Genomic DNA, 17,022 nt, shown 5'->3' on the forward strand with positions numbered 1-17,022 from the left:
GTGTGTGTGTGTGTGTGTGTGTGTGTGTGTGTGTGTGTGTGTGTCTCATGAATAAATAAATAAAATATTTTTAAAAAAAGATATGGCAACTATAGACATCAAAATTTTTAAAAAATTTTTGTTAAAACAAGAGAGCTAGGATGGTAGTTCAAATACACAGGTAAAGGACTTTCTACAAGAGGGGAAGCATGACAAGGTTTTCACACGGAGGCAAAGCAATACTGGAGAGTCAGAGCTTGAAGATATGTGTTTCCTTAAAGAAATTGTGAGCTCCTTAGTGGAATGCCAGAAATGGAGCTCAAAAAATAGTGTCTGAAATGACAAGAGAATTAAATGTTAATGGAAGATAATCCTCAAGAAGGAACAAAGGTCTGGATCGAGGACACCTGAGGAAGAACTGTGGTGGAGTACTTTTTCTGAGCTATGAGGGGTGGGGAGAGGATGAGGAAAACATAAGGATGTTCTGAATAGAGAAGAAGCTACACAAAGAGGCTGTTGGGCAATGCAGAGCACTCATCAGGTGGCCTCCATCAATGTAATAATGGGAGAGGCTGGGTCACTGCTCACAAAGGAAGCTGGCTGCATTTTGGGAGTGGGACAGAGGGGAAAAGGAACCAAGCAAGACAGGAAACAGATGTTGGCCCCATATGTTTGGGAGGCAATAGGAGATGTGCAAACTTTTGCTGAGTAACGGTGAGAATACAATGTGAAGAATAGTCATATGCAGTGGTGCTTAAGGGCATGGTCCCTGGAGCCAAACTAACCAGGTTTGGTTTGAATCCCAGATCCCTCCCTTTTTGAAAGTAGTAAGAATTTGATTAGGTTATATATGTAAAACACTTAGAAGAGTGACTGGTACATGAGTAAGTACCGAGTGTTATCTATTATTGTTGTTGTTATTAAATTGTGGTGGAACCACTAATAAGAATCTTGTGATTTTTCTTTTGTTTTTTAATGTCTCTTTAAAAAAAAAAAGATTTTAATTTTTTGAGAGAGAGAGAGAGCATGAGCTGGTGGGAGGAGCAGAGGGAGAAGTGAACTCCCTGAAGAGCAGGGAGCCCAATGCAGGTCTCAATCTCAGGACTCTGGGATCAGGACCCAAGTTGAAGGCAGATGCTTAACCAACTGAGCCACCCAGGCGCCCCATGATTTTTCTTCAAGAAGCATAGTGTTATGTGGGACAAAGGTATGAGCATAGTCATGATATAAGGCAGGAACCCAAGACTGAAGGTTGGCCCAGCAGGTACTATGGGAGGTCACAAGGTAATGGGGTCTGGGTTTCTATTAGAAAGAACACATAGGAAAGCCCAGAAGGAGAAAGGTGAGACATCTGACTTTGAGCTTTTTAACTGATGAGATGCTCAGGGTGATGACAAGACCTAAAATATTGACATAGAAAACATGGCTACCATATATGCATTCATTTCATTTCTTTTACAAAAATTTTTGGAGTGCCTAGTGCCAGCTTCTCACCTAATGCTGGGATACAGAAGTCAACAACACACAGCCATCACTGTTTTCATAGAGCCTACACTCTAGCCAGAACACTAGCAATCATCTAGTAATACCCTAAACTCCTTTCTCAAATTATTGCCTTAATTTTCTTGACAAACCAAGTAGGCAGATATTCTCAAGCATGTTTTTCAGACAGAGAAATTAAATTCTGCCATAAACCAAATAGCTAATAAATGACAAAGGCAGGTTTGAAACACTGACCTAATTCTAAAGGTCATGCTTCTAAAGGTCGTTCTGATTTCACCACCATGCTGCCAAATAATTTGGATAGTCATAAAGGAAAGCTTTAAGAGTTGGCAGCTTAGGATCCCTGAAGTCAGAATGCTAGCCCCCTCCCATGGGCGCCGAGTTCCCCCAAAAATGAAGGAAGGAGATGAGGAAAATGTGAACTTGGCACTGAAGTCTTGGAAGCAGTGAGTGGGTGGTAGAGAATAAGAGGAAGTATGGATTTCAAAAGTGTATAGATAGATGACAGAGCCATAAAGTAAGAGTAGCCCTGGTTTACCAGATTGACTTCTTTCTCATTCCTGCTAAGTAGGGGGGAAATGGGAGAAGTCATGTCCTCTGTTGTAGAAGGTCTTGGATGCCTTGTTCAAACAAGGAGGTTAAAGGAGCGAGCATGCCAGGAGCAGCTGAAGTTAGAAGGGCATCCCTGAGCATCGTGTCAGTAGACAGATGGACAGAGGGCTGGACTTAGTTTTTAAAGAGTTGGCAGGAGAAGCAAGGAAGCTGGGAGACAAGGTGGAGACGTAATTTTAAAAAACCAAAGAGCGCTGCACACCTGGAACCTTGTGAGAGGGGGTTGAAGCTTGCATGTGCCACATTCCATGTGGAATGTCAGCGAGGGCAAGTCCAACTGCAAACTCACCTGCTTAAGTGTGTACCACTCATAAATGGCCTCTTCTTTGCCTTTGGTGCTGGGGAAAGGCTGATCTGGCATCACCAGAACTTTCCAGGGAAACTTAACTGTCACTAGTCTACCCCACTGAATTGAGAGGTTAGTTGTGATTGCTGAACCGAGAGGAACAAGGATATATCACCAGGCATATACTATTTCACAGCTGTACCATCTCATTACAACCTGACCAGGAAACTACGGTGACGTCAAATCGGTGATTATTAGAACCATGCTTTAAAATTTCTGGGATCCCAAATTGTCTGGCTAGCAGGTACTGAAGAGGGTAATCTGAGTGGTCAGGCCTGGAGAAAATCTTCCATGAAATGTAAGTTAAAGATTTCATCAGCTGTCCTTTGAAATAGTTGACCTGTTCCTTTAAAAATGCTTGCCCAAATGTGCGATTTTATTTATCCTTTTAAAGATTTATTGGGGATCCCTGGGTGGCTCAGCAGTTTAGCCCCACCTTTGCCTGGGGCGCGATCCTGGAGTCCCAGGATCGAGTCCCACATCGGGCTCCCTGCATGGAGCCTGCTTCTCCCTCTGCCTGTGTCTCTGCCTCACTCTGTGTGTGTCTCTTATTAATAAATAAATAAAATCTTAAAAAATATATATTTATTTGAGAGAGAGAGATTGAGTGTGGCGTGGGTAAAGAGGCAGGGGGCAGAGAGAAAGAGGGTCTCAAGCAGGTAGCCACCAGCCACACATGGTTATTTGAATTTAAATTTATTTAGGTTAAATTCCTCAGTTGCTCTAGCTACATCTTAAGTGCTCAATAGACACAGGTGACTGGTGCCTGTTGTACTGAATAATGTAGAAAAGATTTCCAACATCACAGAAGTTTTATTGGGGAGCCCTGGTCTAGAACATCTTTTGGAGTAAGAGAGAAATCCCTTATAGGTAGTTGTGAGGACATGGAAATTTTTAGTTTTGCTAGTTAACCAACTGTATGACTCTAAGGCAATCATGCCATCTCCCAGAGCTTCAAACAATACACACATAAAACAGGAACAATACCTTCCTCATTGTGTCGTTCTGGTAACTGAATAAGATAACATGTGAAAAGCGCTTGTAATCTATTAGGAGCTGCACAGACATAAGCCATCAGTAGGATTCTGTTATTTGAAATAAGAGATGGATTCAGAAACAGATTTTCTTTTTCTTTTTTAAGATTTTATTTATGTATTCATGAGAGACACACAGAGAGAGGCAGAGACATAGGCAGAGGGAGAAGCAGGCTCCCTGCATGGGGAGCCTAATGCGGGACTCGATCCCAGGACCCCAGGATCACACCCTAAGCTGAAGGCAGACGCTTAACCTGAGCCACCCAGGTGCCCCAGAAACAGATTTTTTTTAAATCACCCAGTGGAAGTTATTATGTTGTCAGAGAATTACCAAAATAAGGAAATATTATTTGCACAGTATTCTAATTTTTGGACAGGAAAGAGACATGACACCAGGCAGATTTCATGGCCATTCATCTTTCAGAGCTTGGAATTGCCTTAGCAATGCTTAACATCTTCAGGAAACAGATGAAACTGTCCAGATAGGCGCTGTGATGAAATTGGGCGGGTCACAGTGTCCCTCCTGAAAGAGATCAACGTTTTATTCTTCGTGGTCACACTCAAAGAAGGATGGAGCTAACTCACATCAAAGGTTCTAGTGTTTCCCTTTGCTTCTGCTTCACAGGGGTCCCCTTTGTACCACATCCACTGTGGATCCTCACGCTGGTTAAACAAAGCACAATTTTGCCACAAAGTGATAGACCAGGCCACTGGCTACCCAGATGGTTCCAAAATCTCAGGTTCCCAAAGTCTCTCTCTTCCTCCCATTCCTCATTTCAGCCATAATTCACCCTTCTAGGGAAATCCCTGCTACCCCTTCCCTTCTGTCTCCAGTCCCCTCAGGCCCTCAGTGATTCTTTCAGGCTCCTGGAGGCCAGGCCACCCTATAGCGGAGGTTTTTTCCTCCTTGGTGGTGGGTAAAATCCTTGTGATTCCAGCCAATAACTAGGAGTTATATTTCATATGGATCCTTTCTTACAGCTTTTCATATGAGCTTTCTAGAACCTGTCTCACACCCCTCTACTCCCTTTCTTTCCTTTCACCTTTATGTTTCTCACCACGTCAGCATTCTAACAATTCACTCCACCGCCACCCACTAACACTTGCCTGTCTGGCAGGAATGAAAGTTCCCCTTCTCATATACAGCTTCTGGTGGTGTATAGTGGTTGAATCTTTAGGAAAGTAATCTGGGGATATTTTTCTAAGTCCTTAAAAATGTATATACAGGGACACCTGGGTGGCTCAGTCAGTTGGGCATCTGATGCTTGACTTCAGCTCAGGTCATGATCTCAGGGTCATAGGATTGAGCTCCATGTCAGTGAGGAGTCTGCTGGAGATTCTCTCTCTCCCTCTCTCTCTCTTCCCCTCTCCCTGCTCAATAAATAAATAAATAAATAAATAAAATCAAAATTGAAAAAGCATATGCGCTTTGGCGGGCCTGAGCTGAAGGCAGCTAAGTGACTGACTCTTGGTTTTGGTTCAAGTCATGATCTCAGGGTCCTGAGATCAAGCCCTGAGTGGGGATCTGCTCTGAGTGTAGACTCTGCTTGGGATTCTCTCTCTCCTTCTCCCTCTCCCCTACCCTGCTCTCTCTCTATCTCTAAAAAAAACCCAAGAACATATACATTTGACTCAGTAGTTTTACTTCTAAAGAAGTATCCTAAGTAAATAAAATAATATAGACTCACTGAAAATTACTAAGCAAAGATATTCATTAATACATTATTTACATTAGTAAAATATTAGAAATAACCTAATTGTCAACAATAGGAAAAGAATAAGATGAATCTCAAGTTCAGAAATGGAAATAAATAGGGATGCCTGGGTGGCTCACTGGTTGAGCATCTGCCTTTCCAGCTCAGAGCATGATCCTGGATCCCGGGTCCAGTGATTAGGCCCCACATCAGGCTCCCTGCAGGGAGCCTGCTTCTCCCTCTGTCTGTGTCTCAGCCTCTCTCTATGTCTCTCATGAATCAATAAATAAAATCTTAAAAAAAAAGAAATGGGAATAAATACAACAGTATTAACAGTGGTTTTGTCTGAATACCTCCACGGTATCTCTGGTTATCTGTAGGGTACCAATGATTTTTATTTCCTTCTTCCTCTTTTTCTATTTTTTACAGTGTACATATATACATACAATTAGAAGGAGATTATAAAAATGAAGTTTTCCATTTTCCTTGCCTGGCTCTTTTATATTGCTCTCTAATAGTCCATTCAAGGACTCAAAATACACATTTGCATCCTCCAACAACCCTCATGTTAACCAGAGAAGTCCTAAGGAACAGCCACATACAAAGACTTTCCTGCATATATATTTGAACAGAGAAACCTTAGAGCTTACTTTGGGTCCCTTACAACTGATGTCCAGTTTGGGACAGAGAAGTGTTAAGGCCAAGATCCCTGAAATATACACCAGTGTTTCAGGGTGGGGAATGTAGTTGCCAATCCCACTGTGAAAACCCTCTTGTCACCATCATTGTCCCTGCAGTGCTGAAGAAATGGCTCTTCCAAAGCTAAGTGATGAGATATCTCTGCAGATGAAGACAGCTGGGAAAGAACAGTTGACTGAGAAAAACAATGGCTTTCTCCAAAATATGGACATGGCTGAAGGTGCAATGCAGAAGTAAGTGAAGCCTGGCCTCTCAGGCACAGTTTCTGTGGTCCTGTCCGGAGACTTCCTCAGGACAGTAGGATGGAAATAATGAGATTTCCAAGTTCAGGGATGGGGTTGACAGTCTTCTCTACAATCTTTCTAATTTTGACCTCATGAATACTTATTGAGACACTAAAGGGGCCTAGAGTTGTGAACCAGGTGGATATCAATTAAATAGAAACGGTCAAGGCTCTAATTTCAATTTGCAAAAATACTTTGATTGTTTTGTGCCTTTATTACCTTCGCCTGCAAAATACACAAACCATTTACAATACTTTCTAGAGTAAACAAAGCACAAAATGTTCATGTATATATATATATATATGCATTTGTTTATACATGATAAAAATACGTTCTAATATAAACCAACGGTTAACAACCTTTTTATTTTATTTTATTATTTTTTTAGATATTTTATTTATTTATTCATGAGAGACACAGAGAGAGAGAGAGGTAGAGACACAGACAGAGAGAGAAGCAGGCTCCATGCAAGAAGCCGGATGTGGGACTCAATCCTGGGTCTCCAGGATCACACCTTGGGCCGGAGGCAGCACTAAACCGCTGAGCCACCAGGGCTGCCAAACAACCTTTTTTTTTTTTTTTAATTTCTGGATTTCTGGGCTCCCTTTTTTTTTTTTTTTAAGATTTTATTTATTTATTCATGAGAGAGAGAGAGAGAGGCAGAGGGAGAAGCAGGCTCCATGCCGGGAGCCCGATGCGGGACTCGATTCCGGGACTCCAGGATCATGCCCTCGGCCAAAGGCAGGCGCGGAACCTCTGAGCCACCCAGGGATCCCCCCCAGCAACCTTTTTAAATAGGAATAAATGTATTAAGTAAAAGACTTTCCAGGATCCTCCTCAAAAAAGATATTACAACAGCAAAGATGTTTTTAAATGCATTTACAATTTATTAATAACAGTCATATATACATTTGGAAACTTTGAGCAGTGTTCAGTTAATCAAGCAATCCACAGAAATGTTTAGAAATTCCAAAACCTCTTTCTATGCAAGATATGTGAAAGTGTCCCCCACCTCAAGGTTCAAAACCCAGAGACTGGAAATTACTGCCATAGACCTCCAACAAAAATTCATTATGATTCACTCAGAAGTATATGTGAGTGTATGAGCATATGAGCATGGTGTGTATGTGCATATACACACACATATGCACTCCAGAAAATAACAGTAGTCCAATAGGAAATGGGCAAAGGTTATCGACACACTTACCATAGAAAAGGAAATATCAATGAGTTTTATACACATAGGCAAAGATGCTTAGCCTCATGAATAAAAAAGTTTAAAACTAAAATGAGATACCAGTTGAAGCATATGGGATTGGCAGAGATCAAAAACTTTAGTAATACATGATTGTAGGAAAGGACTGGAAAACAGGCACACTCATCATTTTTGCTAGAAGTATAAAATGGATTTAAGCTCTTTATGGCATAACTTGGTAACATCTACCAAAATTTAAAAAATATATATCTATCGACTCAGTAATTCTATTTTTAGGGTTATTTAATAGATATACTTGTACACATGTACGTTGACACCTAGATGTGTAAGGATATTCATTACAGCATTGTTTGTAGTAGCAATTAACTAGAAATCATCCATATATGCATTAATAAAGAACTCATTTGCAAATTAGTGTATGGGCCCACAAAAGAATACCATATAACCATTTTTAAAATGAGGAAGGGGCACCTGGGTGGCTCAGTTAGTTAAGCGTCCGACTCTTGATTTCAGCTCAGGTCACGATCCCAGGACTGAGAGATCTAGCCCCACATCCCGGTTTCATGCTCAATGGGGAGTCTGCTGGAGGATCTCTCTCCCTCCCCCTCTCCTTGCTTGTGGTATCTCTCTCTCTCTCTCTCTCTCTAAAATAAATAAATAAATAAATCTTTGAAAAGTAAAATAAAATAAAATAAAATGAAGCAGCTCTATATGTGCTAATAGGAAATGGACTCTAAGAGGTTTTTAAAAACCTGTGTGTATAATATCCTCTCATGTATATTTAAAAAGACATATATTTACATTAACATGGCTACTGAGTTGGGCATAGAATCTCTGTGGAAGAAGAAAGAAGAAACTAGTAATGTGGGAAGGATATCCAGGGGCTTGAGATTAGGATAATATCGCAAACTTACTCCATTCTGCGTAGTCTTTGAACCACATGACACTTTTTTACTCTACTTTTTAAAAAGGGTATTTATTTATTACTGTTTATTTTATATACGCATTTGTGCACAGACAGCTACACAGCTGCAATGGCTTTGGGAATTTGAAATCTCACTGCTAAATCACTTATTGATTCAGTCAGCAAATCCTTACCCAGCCTCTCTATTCCTGTTTTGTGCAGTGTACTATTCACACAGAGTCAAATCAGTACAGAGGCAGCAGGTGCTCCTGGGGGCCGGAAAAGATTCCAGTGTCCTCCCTCTAGAAATGTTTAGGGCAGATTTAAACTGTATACCTAAGACCTGATAACAGCACCCGTCTTGATTGTGTGGCTTGCAGTTTACTAAGGGAATTTACCAAAATGGACCACATCTTGGATAGATCAGATGATGGAGACAGCATTTTCTCCAAAAAGCCTCAAACTGACTTCCTTCGTGAGACAGAGACTACAAAATGGGTAAGAGGGAGACTTGTTGCAGTGGGTGAAGAGGGGAAACTCACATCTCCTATCTATCTGGACATTGTAAGGAAATATCTAAGGACTTCCTTATAATGGGTGCAGGGTGTTCAGGGCTTGAAACCAGGAGGGAGGTAGTATCTCACCTGAGGGCTTCTGTTATCCTATGAGGGACTTGCTGACCTTCCCACGCAAAAACTTGTGCATTATATGTTACTTGGGTCCTTGGGATTTGTGAAAAAACTGTGACATTTTTCACCTTAGAGCAAATTGCCATATGTCAAATCGCCCCCTGCTCACAGATTGTCTTCCAATAGGAAGCATGGGAGTGATTTAGTTACTCCATTTAGTCTGAACATCTCTCCATCTTTGACATTCACTCATCTGGCTGACATAGAATGGAGGAAATTTCAACAAATGCCTGAGATTGTCCTGGAAAGGGTTTTTGTTTTCGCCACCATTTGTATCAGAGCAGAGGCATGCTAAGACAGACTCAGTTGTTAGTGATGAGCAAATAGATTCCCCAGGCTACTGACCCTTGGTTTCAACCAGTCAGAAGAACACAAAGGAAGGATAGAGTGGGAATGTCCATCTCCAAGCTGATGCAGCCCCCAAAGGAAGCTCAGGATTGATCTCTTTCTCTACTTCTCCTTTGAGTGTATATTTTGGATTCAGAAATGGCTAATTCTGTAAATCCATACAAAGAAAGGCCATGAAAGAATATTCTAAGCTGGACCTTACCTTCAAGGACTCTTCAGGAAGTAAACAAAAAAAGAAATAGAAAGGGGTAGAAGGCATGAGAGGATGGAGTTAGAGATGTGGAGAATAGATATAGTGATACAGACAAAAAGCAAAAGGAGAGATAGACAGACACATTTTATGGAAAAAAAGAATAATAGGAATTGATTTAGAAGGGGAGACTTAGGATGGGGGTTTTAGGAAGGCTGAAGGTGAGAAAAGGAAATAGGGCAATTGAGGTATGAGGTGCTATGATCTTAGGGAACACAGGAATTGAAGGTATTACTCTATAAATAGTATCATCTGATTGAGATTGGGGGGAGGCTTGTCCCTGGACTCCAGGCAAAGGCTGCTACCATTAGACCCAGTTTGCCAGGACACCTTCCCTGCACGCACAGCATAATGTGACCTGCTGAATCCTGCCAGGCAGGGAACATCAGTTGTTGACTCAGTTCAGATCAGAATAAGTCTAATTAGAGAACAAAATTATTCACTCTAAGAGTTTACCAAATAGTCCACATTCTCAGGGTATAAGGCAAAAAGACTATTTCTTACAAACTTCAAGACAGGGTATAAGGTTTACCAAAAGGATTTTGGCTATATTTCTTTATATCAATTTATTTATATGGCAAATTCTACAATCATATAAAAATAAATCACATACAGCTACTTAATTAACATGGGGACTAATAAACTAGGCTCTTTGCCAGTAAAAGGACAAGTATATGCCTTCTTGGGAAAGAGACAGATTTCTTATTCTCTGAAAGTAAACCAAAGGTCTTTAATTTGCATAATCTTACATTTGCTTTTTTTTAATGAAACCATAAGATTTAAAGGTTCAGAAAAAAGACAAGAGTTAACAGAAATTTTAAAAATCAGTTGGCTTAATTAACAAAATAGACTTTAGCCAGGCTGTCAAAATTGCCATATCTAACTATCAAAGCCCCCCAAATATTTAGAAATGAATATTTTGCTCTGGTTTCACATTTTCCAATTTCTGGCACTACTATGTATAGTGTTGATTTTGGATGCCAGATGAGTGAGCACACTTTCCTATTTCCTGCTTTTGTCTGCATCTCTCCCAAGCATTTGCTTACTTATGTATTAGGTATTTGCTTACTTATGTAGACTTTTTATTTATTTTGCTTTCATAACTGGAAGTTTGTACCTCCCAATCCCCCTCCCCTACTTCATTCCTCTCTTTGGCAACCACTAGTTTTTTCTCTGTATTTATAAATCTGTTTCTGTTTTGTTTTGTTTACTCATTTGCTTTGTTTTTTATATTCCACATATAAGTGAAATCATATGGTATTTGCCTTCTCTGTGTGACTGATCTCACCTAGCCTAATACCCTCTCGATCCATCCATTTTGTCACAATTGGCAAGATCTCAGTCTTTGTTATGGTTGAAAAATATTCCGTTGTGTATATATACCACATCTTCTTTATCCATTCATTCATCTATTGATGTATGCTTAAGTTGCTTCCATGTCTTAGCTATTGTAAATAGTGCTGCAGTGAGTATAGGAAATCTATTTATTCTAAACCCCATTTTGAGCATCCACCATGTTCTAGGCACTGCAAAGTGTGGAGGGTATCTCTTTCTCTATTTATTTAAAATCGTTTCCCCTCAGTGAGCTCACACACTAGTAGGAAATCAGACAAGAAAATGGCTATTCATGATAAATCCATGCTAGATGTAGCAGGTGTGCTACAAAGTACATGGCTGATGCTATACAGGCAGACAACCAGGAATAGGAAAACCGAATTTTGAAGAATAAACTGGATGGAAGAAAAGCATTTCAGAAAGGGACAGTACCTACAAAGACAAAAGGACCAAAGGGAACTTGTGTTCTGAGAGAGGAAAGGTAAAAGAAAAGGGGTGATGAAGAAGTGAGCAGCAAGATCACTAAGGAGATGGAGATCGAACAGGATGCAGGCTGGGAGCCAGGATGCCAAAAGGAGGCAGAAGTGATGAGGACCACAGAGCAAGACACAGACTGGCAGCCATGAAGATGGAGAGAAAAGGATACAGGTTTAAAAGATAAGTGTTATTGGGCTTGGACATCAAGTAGATGTGACATGAGTGATAAAGTGGGAAAAGAATCTCTCTCATGAAAACATAAGGACTCCTTTCAGGGTTCCTGCAGAAGCATCTGGATGAATAGGGGAAACATATGTAAAGATGAGAACCTGGACAAGGTGGAGGGGAAATATGATGAGTTCAGTTCTTTGCTTGCTGAGTTTAAGGTGCCTATGGAACACTCAAGACAGAGACATATGAGCTTTTCAAAGAGCTACACAAAAATGGAAAGTAATACCCTCAGGCTTTGTATTTCATGCAGGAACACTTTTAGTTTGTTATTAAAATACACACACACACACACACACACCTCTGTATTTGTTCAATCCTGCAGCTTTTAAAAAATATTTGATTTCTACTTCCTGACTTTTGACTCTTTTGTGGTGTACTAATCATTATAGTAAACTGATTAATGAAAATGAGAAATGTCATTGTAGGTTTTTTGGACATAGAACTCTGGAGATGATCTGGTCCCATTTCCTTCTTACAGAACAGGAAACTGAGCTTTAGAGTGGTTAGGTGGCTCAATGTACACAGGAGTAGAACAAGGCTTAGAACTCAGGTCCTCCATACCTGATGAGGCGTTTTTGCTTTATATCACAATATTCCCGATGCCTTTGAATACCTTGGTAAAAGATTAGGTGGGACAAAATTGACATTGTGAATGCTTATTATTCACAAAGAAGTAGCTAAGATATAATGGAGTTATCTAGTACTTGAAAATTTAGCCATCATTTCTTCATCTGTAAGTATGATAATAATCCTTACCTCAATAGTAAGGTGCCACTGGATTGTGGAAGTGACAGTGGTAGAGACTGGTTCTTAATGTGGATCCAAGGACTAGATAAGATGAAAACAGTCACAGTCTTAGAATCAGAAAACCTACTTCAAGCTCTAGTCTACATACTTCCTGGCCAAATGTACTGGTTTCCCAAGGTTGCTGTAACAAATTGCCACAAACCTGGTGGCTTAAAACAACCCAATATGTATTCTCTCATAATCCTAGAGGCAGAGGTCTGAAATCAGTGGGGCCATGCTCCCTCTGAAAACTCTATGAAAGCATCCTTCCTTGTCTCATCCAGCTTTTAGTGGCTCCAGGTATTTCTTGGCACGTGGCTGCCTCTGTCTTCACATGACCTCCCCTTCCGTGGAGGTGTTTTCTGCCTCTCATTAGGACACTTCTCATGGATTTAGGACCCAGGTAATTCAAGATAGCCTCATCTTAAGACCCTTAACTCTTTACATCCACAAAGACTCTTTTCCAAATAAGTCACATTCTCAGGGTCTTAGCATTCAGACATGGCCGTATCTTTTTTGGAGGGACCATTCAACCCACTACACCGTAGAACCTTGGGCTAATTATTAATATGAATGACCTCGGGGATTTCAACACCTGACTTTATCCACTTCAGGTCTATCATGGGAATTACAGGAAAGAAGGCACATGAAAGAATTTTGCCAAGAGTTGTGTGAATGTTAGTTATTACTGTTGACATGGTCAGTAATTTATCCAGGCATTTCAATAACAGACTGATCTGCACTCCAACTTTTTCTCCTTCCAGTTTAAAAATAGTTCTGCTGAAACACATAAATTTCAGACCAAACTTCTTCAAAGGACAGCTAAATGTTTCACAATGTAGTTACTAAAGAAATGTTCAAAGATAAACTATTGTCAGCTGTGTGCATGCATAGAAGTGAAATATCAGAAAATGCTTTGGATATTTTTCTAGAACAAGGCAAAGAAGAAAGAAGAAAGAAAGAAAGAAAGAAAGAAAGAAAGAAAGAAAGAAAGAAAGAAAGAAAGAAAGAAAGAAAGAAAGAAAGAAAAGAAAGAAAGAAATTTCGTGGGTCAAACTGATAAAGTAGGCTTTTCCCCTTTATGACTCCTTATTATGAAAAAATTTAAATAAAAAGAAAATTTAAATGAATTATATGAAGATCAATATATTCTCACACTTAGATTTTAAAATTGTTACTGTTTGTCACATTTGCTTTCTCTTTACATGTGTAGATAGATGGAATTTTTTGAACCATTTAAAAGTAGGTCAAAGAAAGCATGAGACTTTATTCCTGTTTATTTTCAGACAGCATTTCTAAAAATAAAGACTTTCTTCTACATAACCAAGATTCCAACATCACATCAGGAAAATTAGCAATAATTCTATGATATAATCTAATATCCTCAATTCTCTGAACATTCTAATTTTTTCAATTCTTCCTCAAATGCCCATACTTTTATTTTTTTAAGGTTTTTGTTTTGTTTTTTGGTGCCAAAACCTGGCAAATGCCCATGCTTTTATTTATTTTATTTTATTTTTTATTTTTTTTGCCCATGCTTTTAAAATCAGATCCAAACAAGGTCCATGCAATGCATTTAGTTGTTATATCTCTTTAGACTCAATATAAAATAGTTCCATCCCCGTTTACTTTTCCTTGACATTGACTTTTTTGGAAACCAGTCATCTTGAGTGGAGTGCTAGTTTCCATGGTCAAGTGGAATTCTGTTACTCACCAGCACTGAAAAGAGCTCTGCATGAGAACACTAATGTTCTAGGTGTCTCTGCCCCAGCCTTCCTCTGTCAATGGAGCAGGAGGGCATGTCTACTTATTTTATAAATGCATTAGAAGGCTCCTACCTCAGAGAGGGTTCTATGTTTGCCCTCCAGAGAAAGGGGGATGAGTAGGCTAAAGAGACCATCTCCTCTTGTGATAACCCTTTATTTTCTGCTTTACTTCTTTGATAATCTTCCTTAGAATACATTGGAGCTGGAGGCTGAGCATCGTCAGGATGATGAACAGAATGAACAGAATGAGCAAGAAACAAATCAGGTTCAACATGAGGATCCTCACGTATCCACATCTTTGCAGTTTTCAGAGGGGAACATCCCTGAAGTGTAAGCCTTGACATATGCAAAACGAATTACTTAATATTTTGTAGGTATAATACTACATGAAATAAGTCAGTCAGAGAAAGAAAAATACCATAGGATTACACTTATATGTAAAATTTAAGAAACAAAACAAATGAACAAACAAAAAACAGTCTCTTAAGAGTACAGAGAACAAACGTAGTCGCCAGAAGAGAGGTGAGTATAGAGGGATAAGTAAAATAGATAAAATGGATATAGGGTACACTTACTGCAATGATCACTGAGTAATGTATAGAACTGTTGAATCATTACATTGTACAGTTGAAACTAATTTAACACTGTAAATCAAACTTCAATTTATTTTTTTTAAGATTTTATTTATTTATTCATGAGAGACACACAGAGAGAGACAGAGACAGAGACACAGGCAGAGGGAGAAGCAGGCTCCATGCAGGGAGTCCGATGTGGGACTTGATCCTGGGACTCCAGAATCTCGCCCTGGGCTGAAGGCAGGCACTAAACTGCTGAGCCACCCAGGGATCCCCTCAAACTTCAATTAAAAAAAACAACAACAGTATTTTATGGAGAAAATGAAATTTAGCAGAGAACTTAAGGAAAGCCTGGAAGATTTAAAATCCATGTATGTCTTAAACCTTTAAACACTCACGTGCACAAGTAACTACATACACATTCCAGTAAGAATATAGAGTAATGAGACACCTGGATGGCTCAGTGGTGTTGAGCATCTGCCTTCAGCTCAGATTGTGATCCCAGGGTCCTTGGATCAAGTCCTACATGGGGCTCCCCGCAGGAATCCTGCTTCTCCCTCTGCCTATGTCTTTGCCTCTCTCTGTCTTTCATGAATAAATAAAATCTTTTTAAAAATGTGGAGTAAGGATATTTCTAGAGATGTAGGCAGAGCCATGGGTTTCTTTTTCCCAGCCCTTCTTTGGAGCCTGAAATTAATGCATATATCGTCATTCACAGATAATTTTCTAGATATGAAAAAATTATCAATAAAAAGGTATTATTAAGCCCTTGTAGACTCTTTCCATATTTCATACCTCTCTACTCCTAAAAAGATGGAATCACTGTCCCAACATTCATTAAGATAGTGTAATTCTCAACATTCAATCCATGCAGGGAAATTAAAAATACATCATTTTTAAAATTAAATGTAAGATACATTTTATTATCTCCAGCCTTATGAAGATCTGCTAAAATGGATATTATTTTTTTAAATGGATATTAAATAAATGCTCAAAACTTTTTTTTTTTTGAGGCCTAACTGCCTACCTGGCACATTTTAGTGGCAGGAAATGAATAAGCATACCAACCTGTCAAAGGAAGAAGGTTTGGGGCCATTTGAAGATGTTTCCCATTTCCTACCTTAAAGCTGATCATAATAATATTTCTGCAGGAGTCAGGAGAACATGTTCTTCCAGCTAAACCACTGGAATACACGGATGGGACTACAAGTGAAAGAACTTAGAGCTGATCACACAGACTGGATAGAGAAAATTAATAATATTGTACAAAAAATAAACCTAACAGAGAACACAGTGAAGAGGTAATTTAGGGTGCTGGGTTTGGTCAAAAAATTCTGAAAATTTTCGTAACCTCAGAAACTCTTGGTTTAAGGTGGTAAAATCTTTCAGGAAAAGTCTTCAGAATAAGAAGTACCAAGTCTTGGATTTAGAAGTCAATGTCACAAAATCTCAAAGTGTATATCAAAGTTATCTGCATTTTGGCTCTCTCTTTTCTCAAGGAAAGGACTTTGCTTATAGGATCTTTTTTTGTAGCTATGTTAATAGTCATCAAAGGAAGGACTTCAAGTCCCCAATAACTCTTGAGCTTTACTCAGTATTGTCCAAAGGGATCCAACCAGCATGACATGAAAAAAGTATTTAAAAGAATGCTTGTTAATGCATATTTGAATCTAAGTAAGAAATTTTAAGATGAAACAGAAAAGAGTAACTGTTATGTATGTAGTCACTGGTATAAAAAGAACAGGCTTTGAGTCAAAGGGATTCCTTCTATTTGTGTTGTTTATGTTCAGAGTACAGACGTATCACATTTTGTTAGATTTATGCCTAAGTTTTTAATGCTTTTGGTGCCATCATACTTAAATTTTTCTAATCTCTAATTATTAATTGCTAGGCTATAGAAATGCAGTTGGTTTTTGTATATTGGTCTTGTGACCTTGCTAACTTCATTTATTAGTTCCAGTAGTTTTGTAAGTTATTTGGGATTTTCCACATAGATAATCATGTCATCTGCAAATAGAGGGAGGTTTATATCTTCCTTTTCAATCTATCTTTTACTTCTTTTTTACTACCTTATCATATTAACTAGAACTTTTAGTATGATGTTGAATTGGAGGAATGACAGCAGACACTGGACATACTTACCTTGTTCTCAATCCTATAGAAAAAACATTAAGTGTAATGTGAAGTGTTTTGCTGGTTTGGGGGGTGGGTTGTTTGTTTTTTGAGATTGAGAAAGTGTTTTCTATTATTAGTTTACTGAGATATTTTTTTAAATCAGGAATGATACTAAATTT

General features: G+C 39.1%; 1 protein-coding gene across 8 annotated transcripts in view; it reads left to right on the forward strand.

Annotated features, from left to right (window-relative positions):
- Nucleotides 1–2,334: 2,334 nt before the first annotated feature.
- SMCO2 (single-pass membrane protein with coiled-coil domains 2) overlaps nt 2,335–17,022 on the forward strand; it is a 44,267-nt gene continuing 29,579 nt past the window's right edge. For 3 of the 8 annotated variants that reach the window (XM_038577129.1, XM_038577133.1, XM_038577128.1), the window contains exons 1-5: nt 2,337–2,738; nt 5,966–6,100; nt 8,652–8,769; nt 14,344–14,483; nt 15,880–16,029. In XM_038577129.1, coding sequence (XP_038433057.1) covers nt 5,976–6,100; nt 8,652–8,769; nt 14,344–14,483; nt 15,880–16,029 — 533 coding nt within the window. In that variant the 5' untranslated portion in view covers nt 2,337–2,738; nt 5,966–5,975. Of the gene's footprint in view, nt 2,739–5,965; nt 6,101–8,651; nt 8,770–14,343; nt 14,484–15,879; nt 16,030–17,022 lie in introns of all 8 variants that reach the window. The other 5 variants (XM_038577127.1, XM_038577126.1, XM_038577134.1 and 2 more) reach the window with 5 other exon arrangements.

This window comes from Canis lupus, chromosome 27 (assembly GCF_011100685.1).
Source record: "Canis lupus familiaris isolate Mischka breed German Shepherd chromosome 27, alternate assembly UU_Cfam_GSD_1.0, whole genome shotgun sequence".
Classification (NCBI taxonomy): domain Eukaryota; kingdom Metazoa; phylum Chordata; class Mammalia; order Carnivora; family Canidae; genus Canis; species Canis lupus.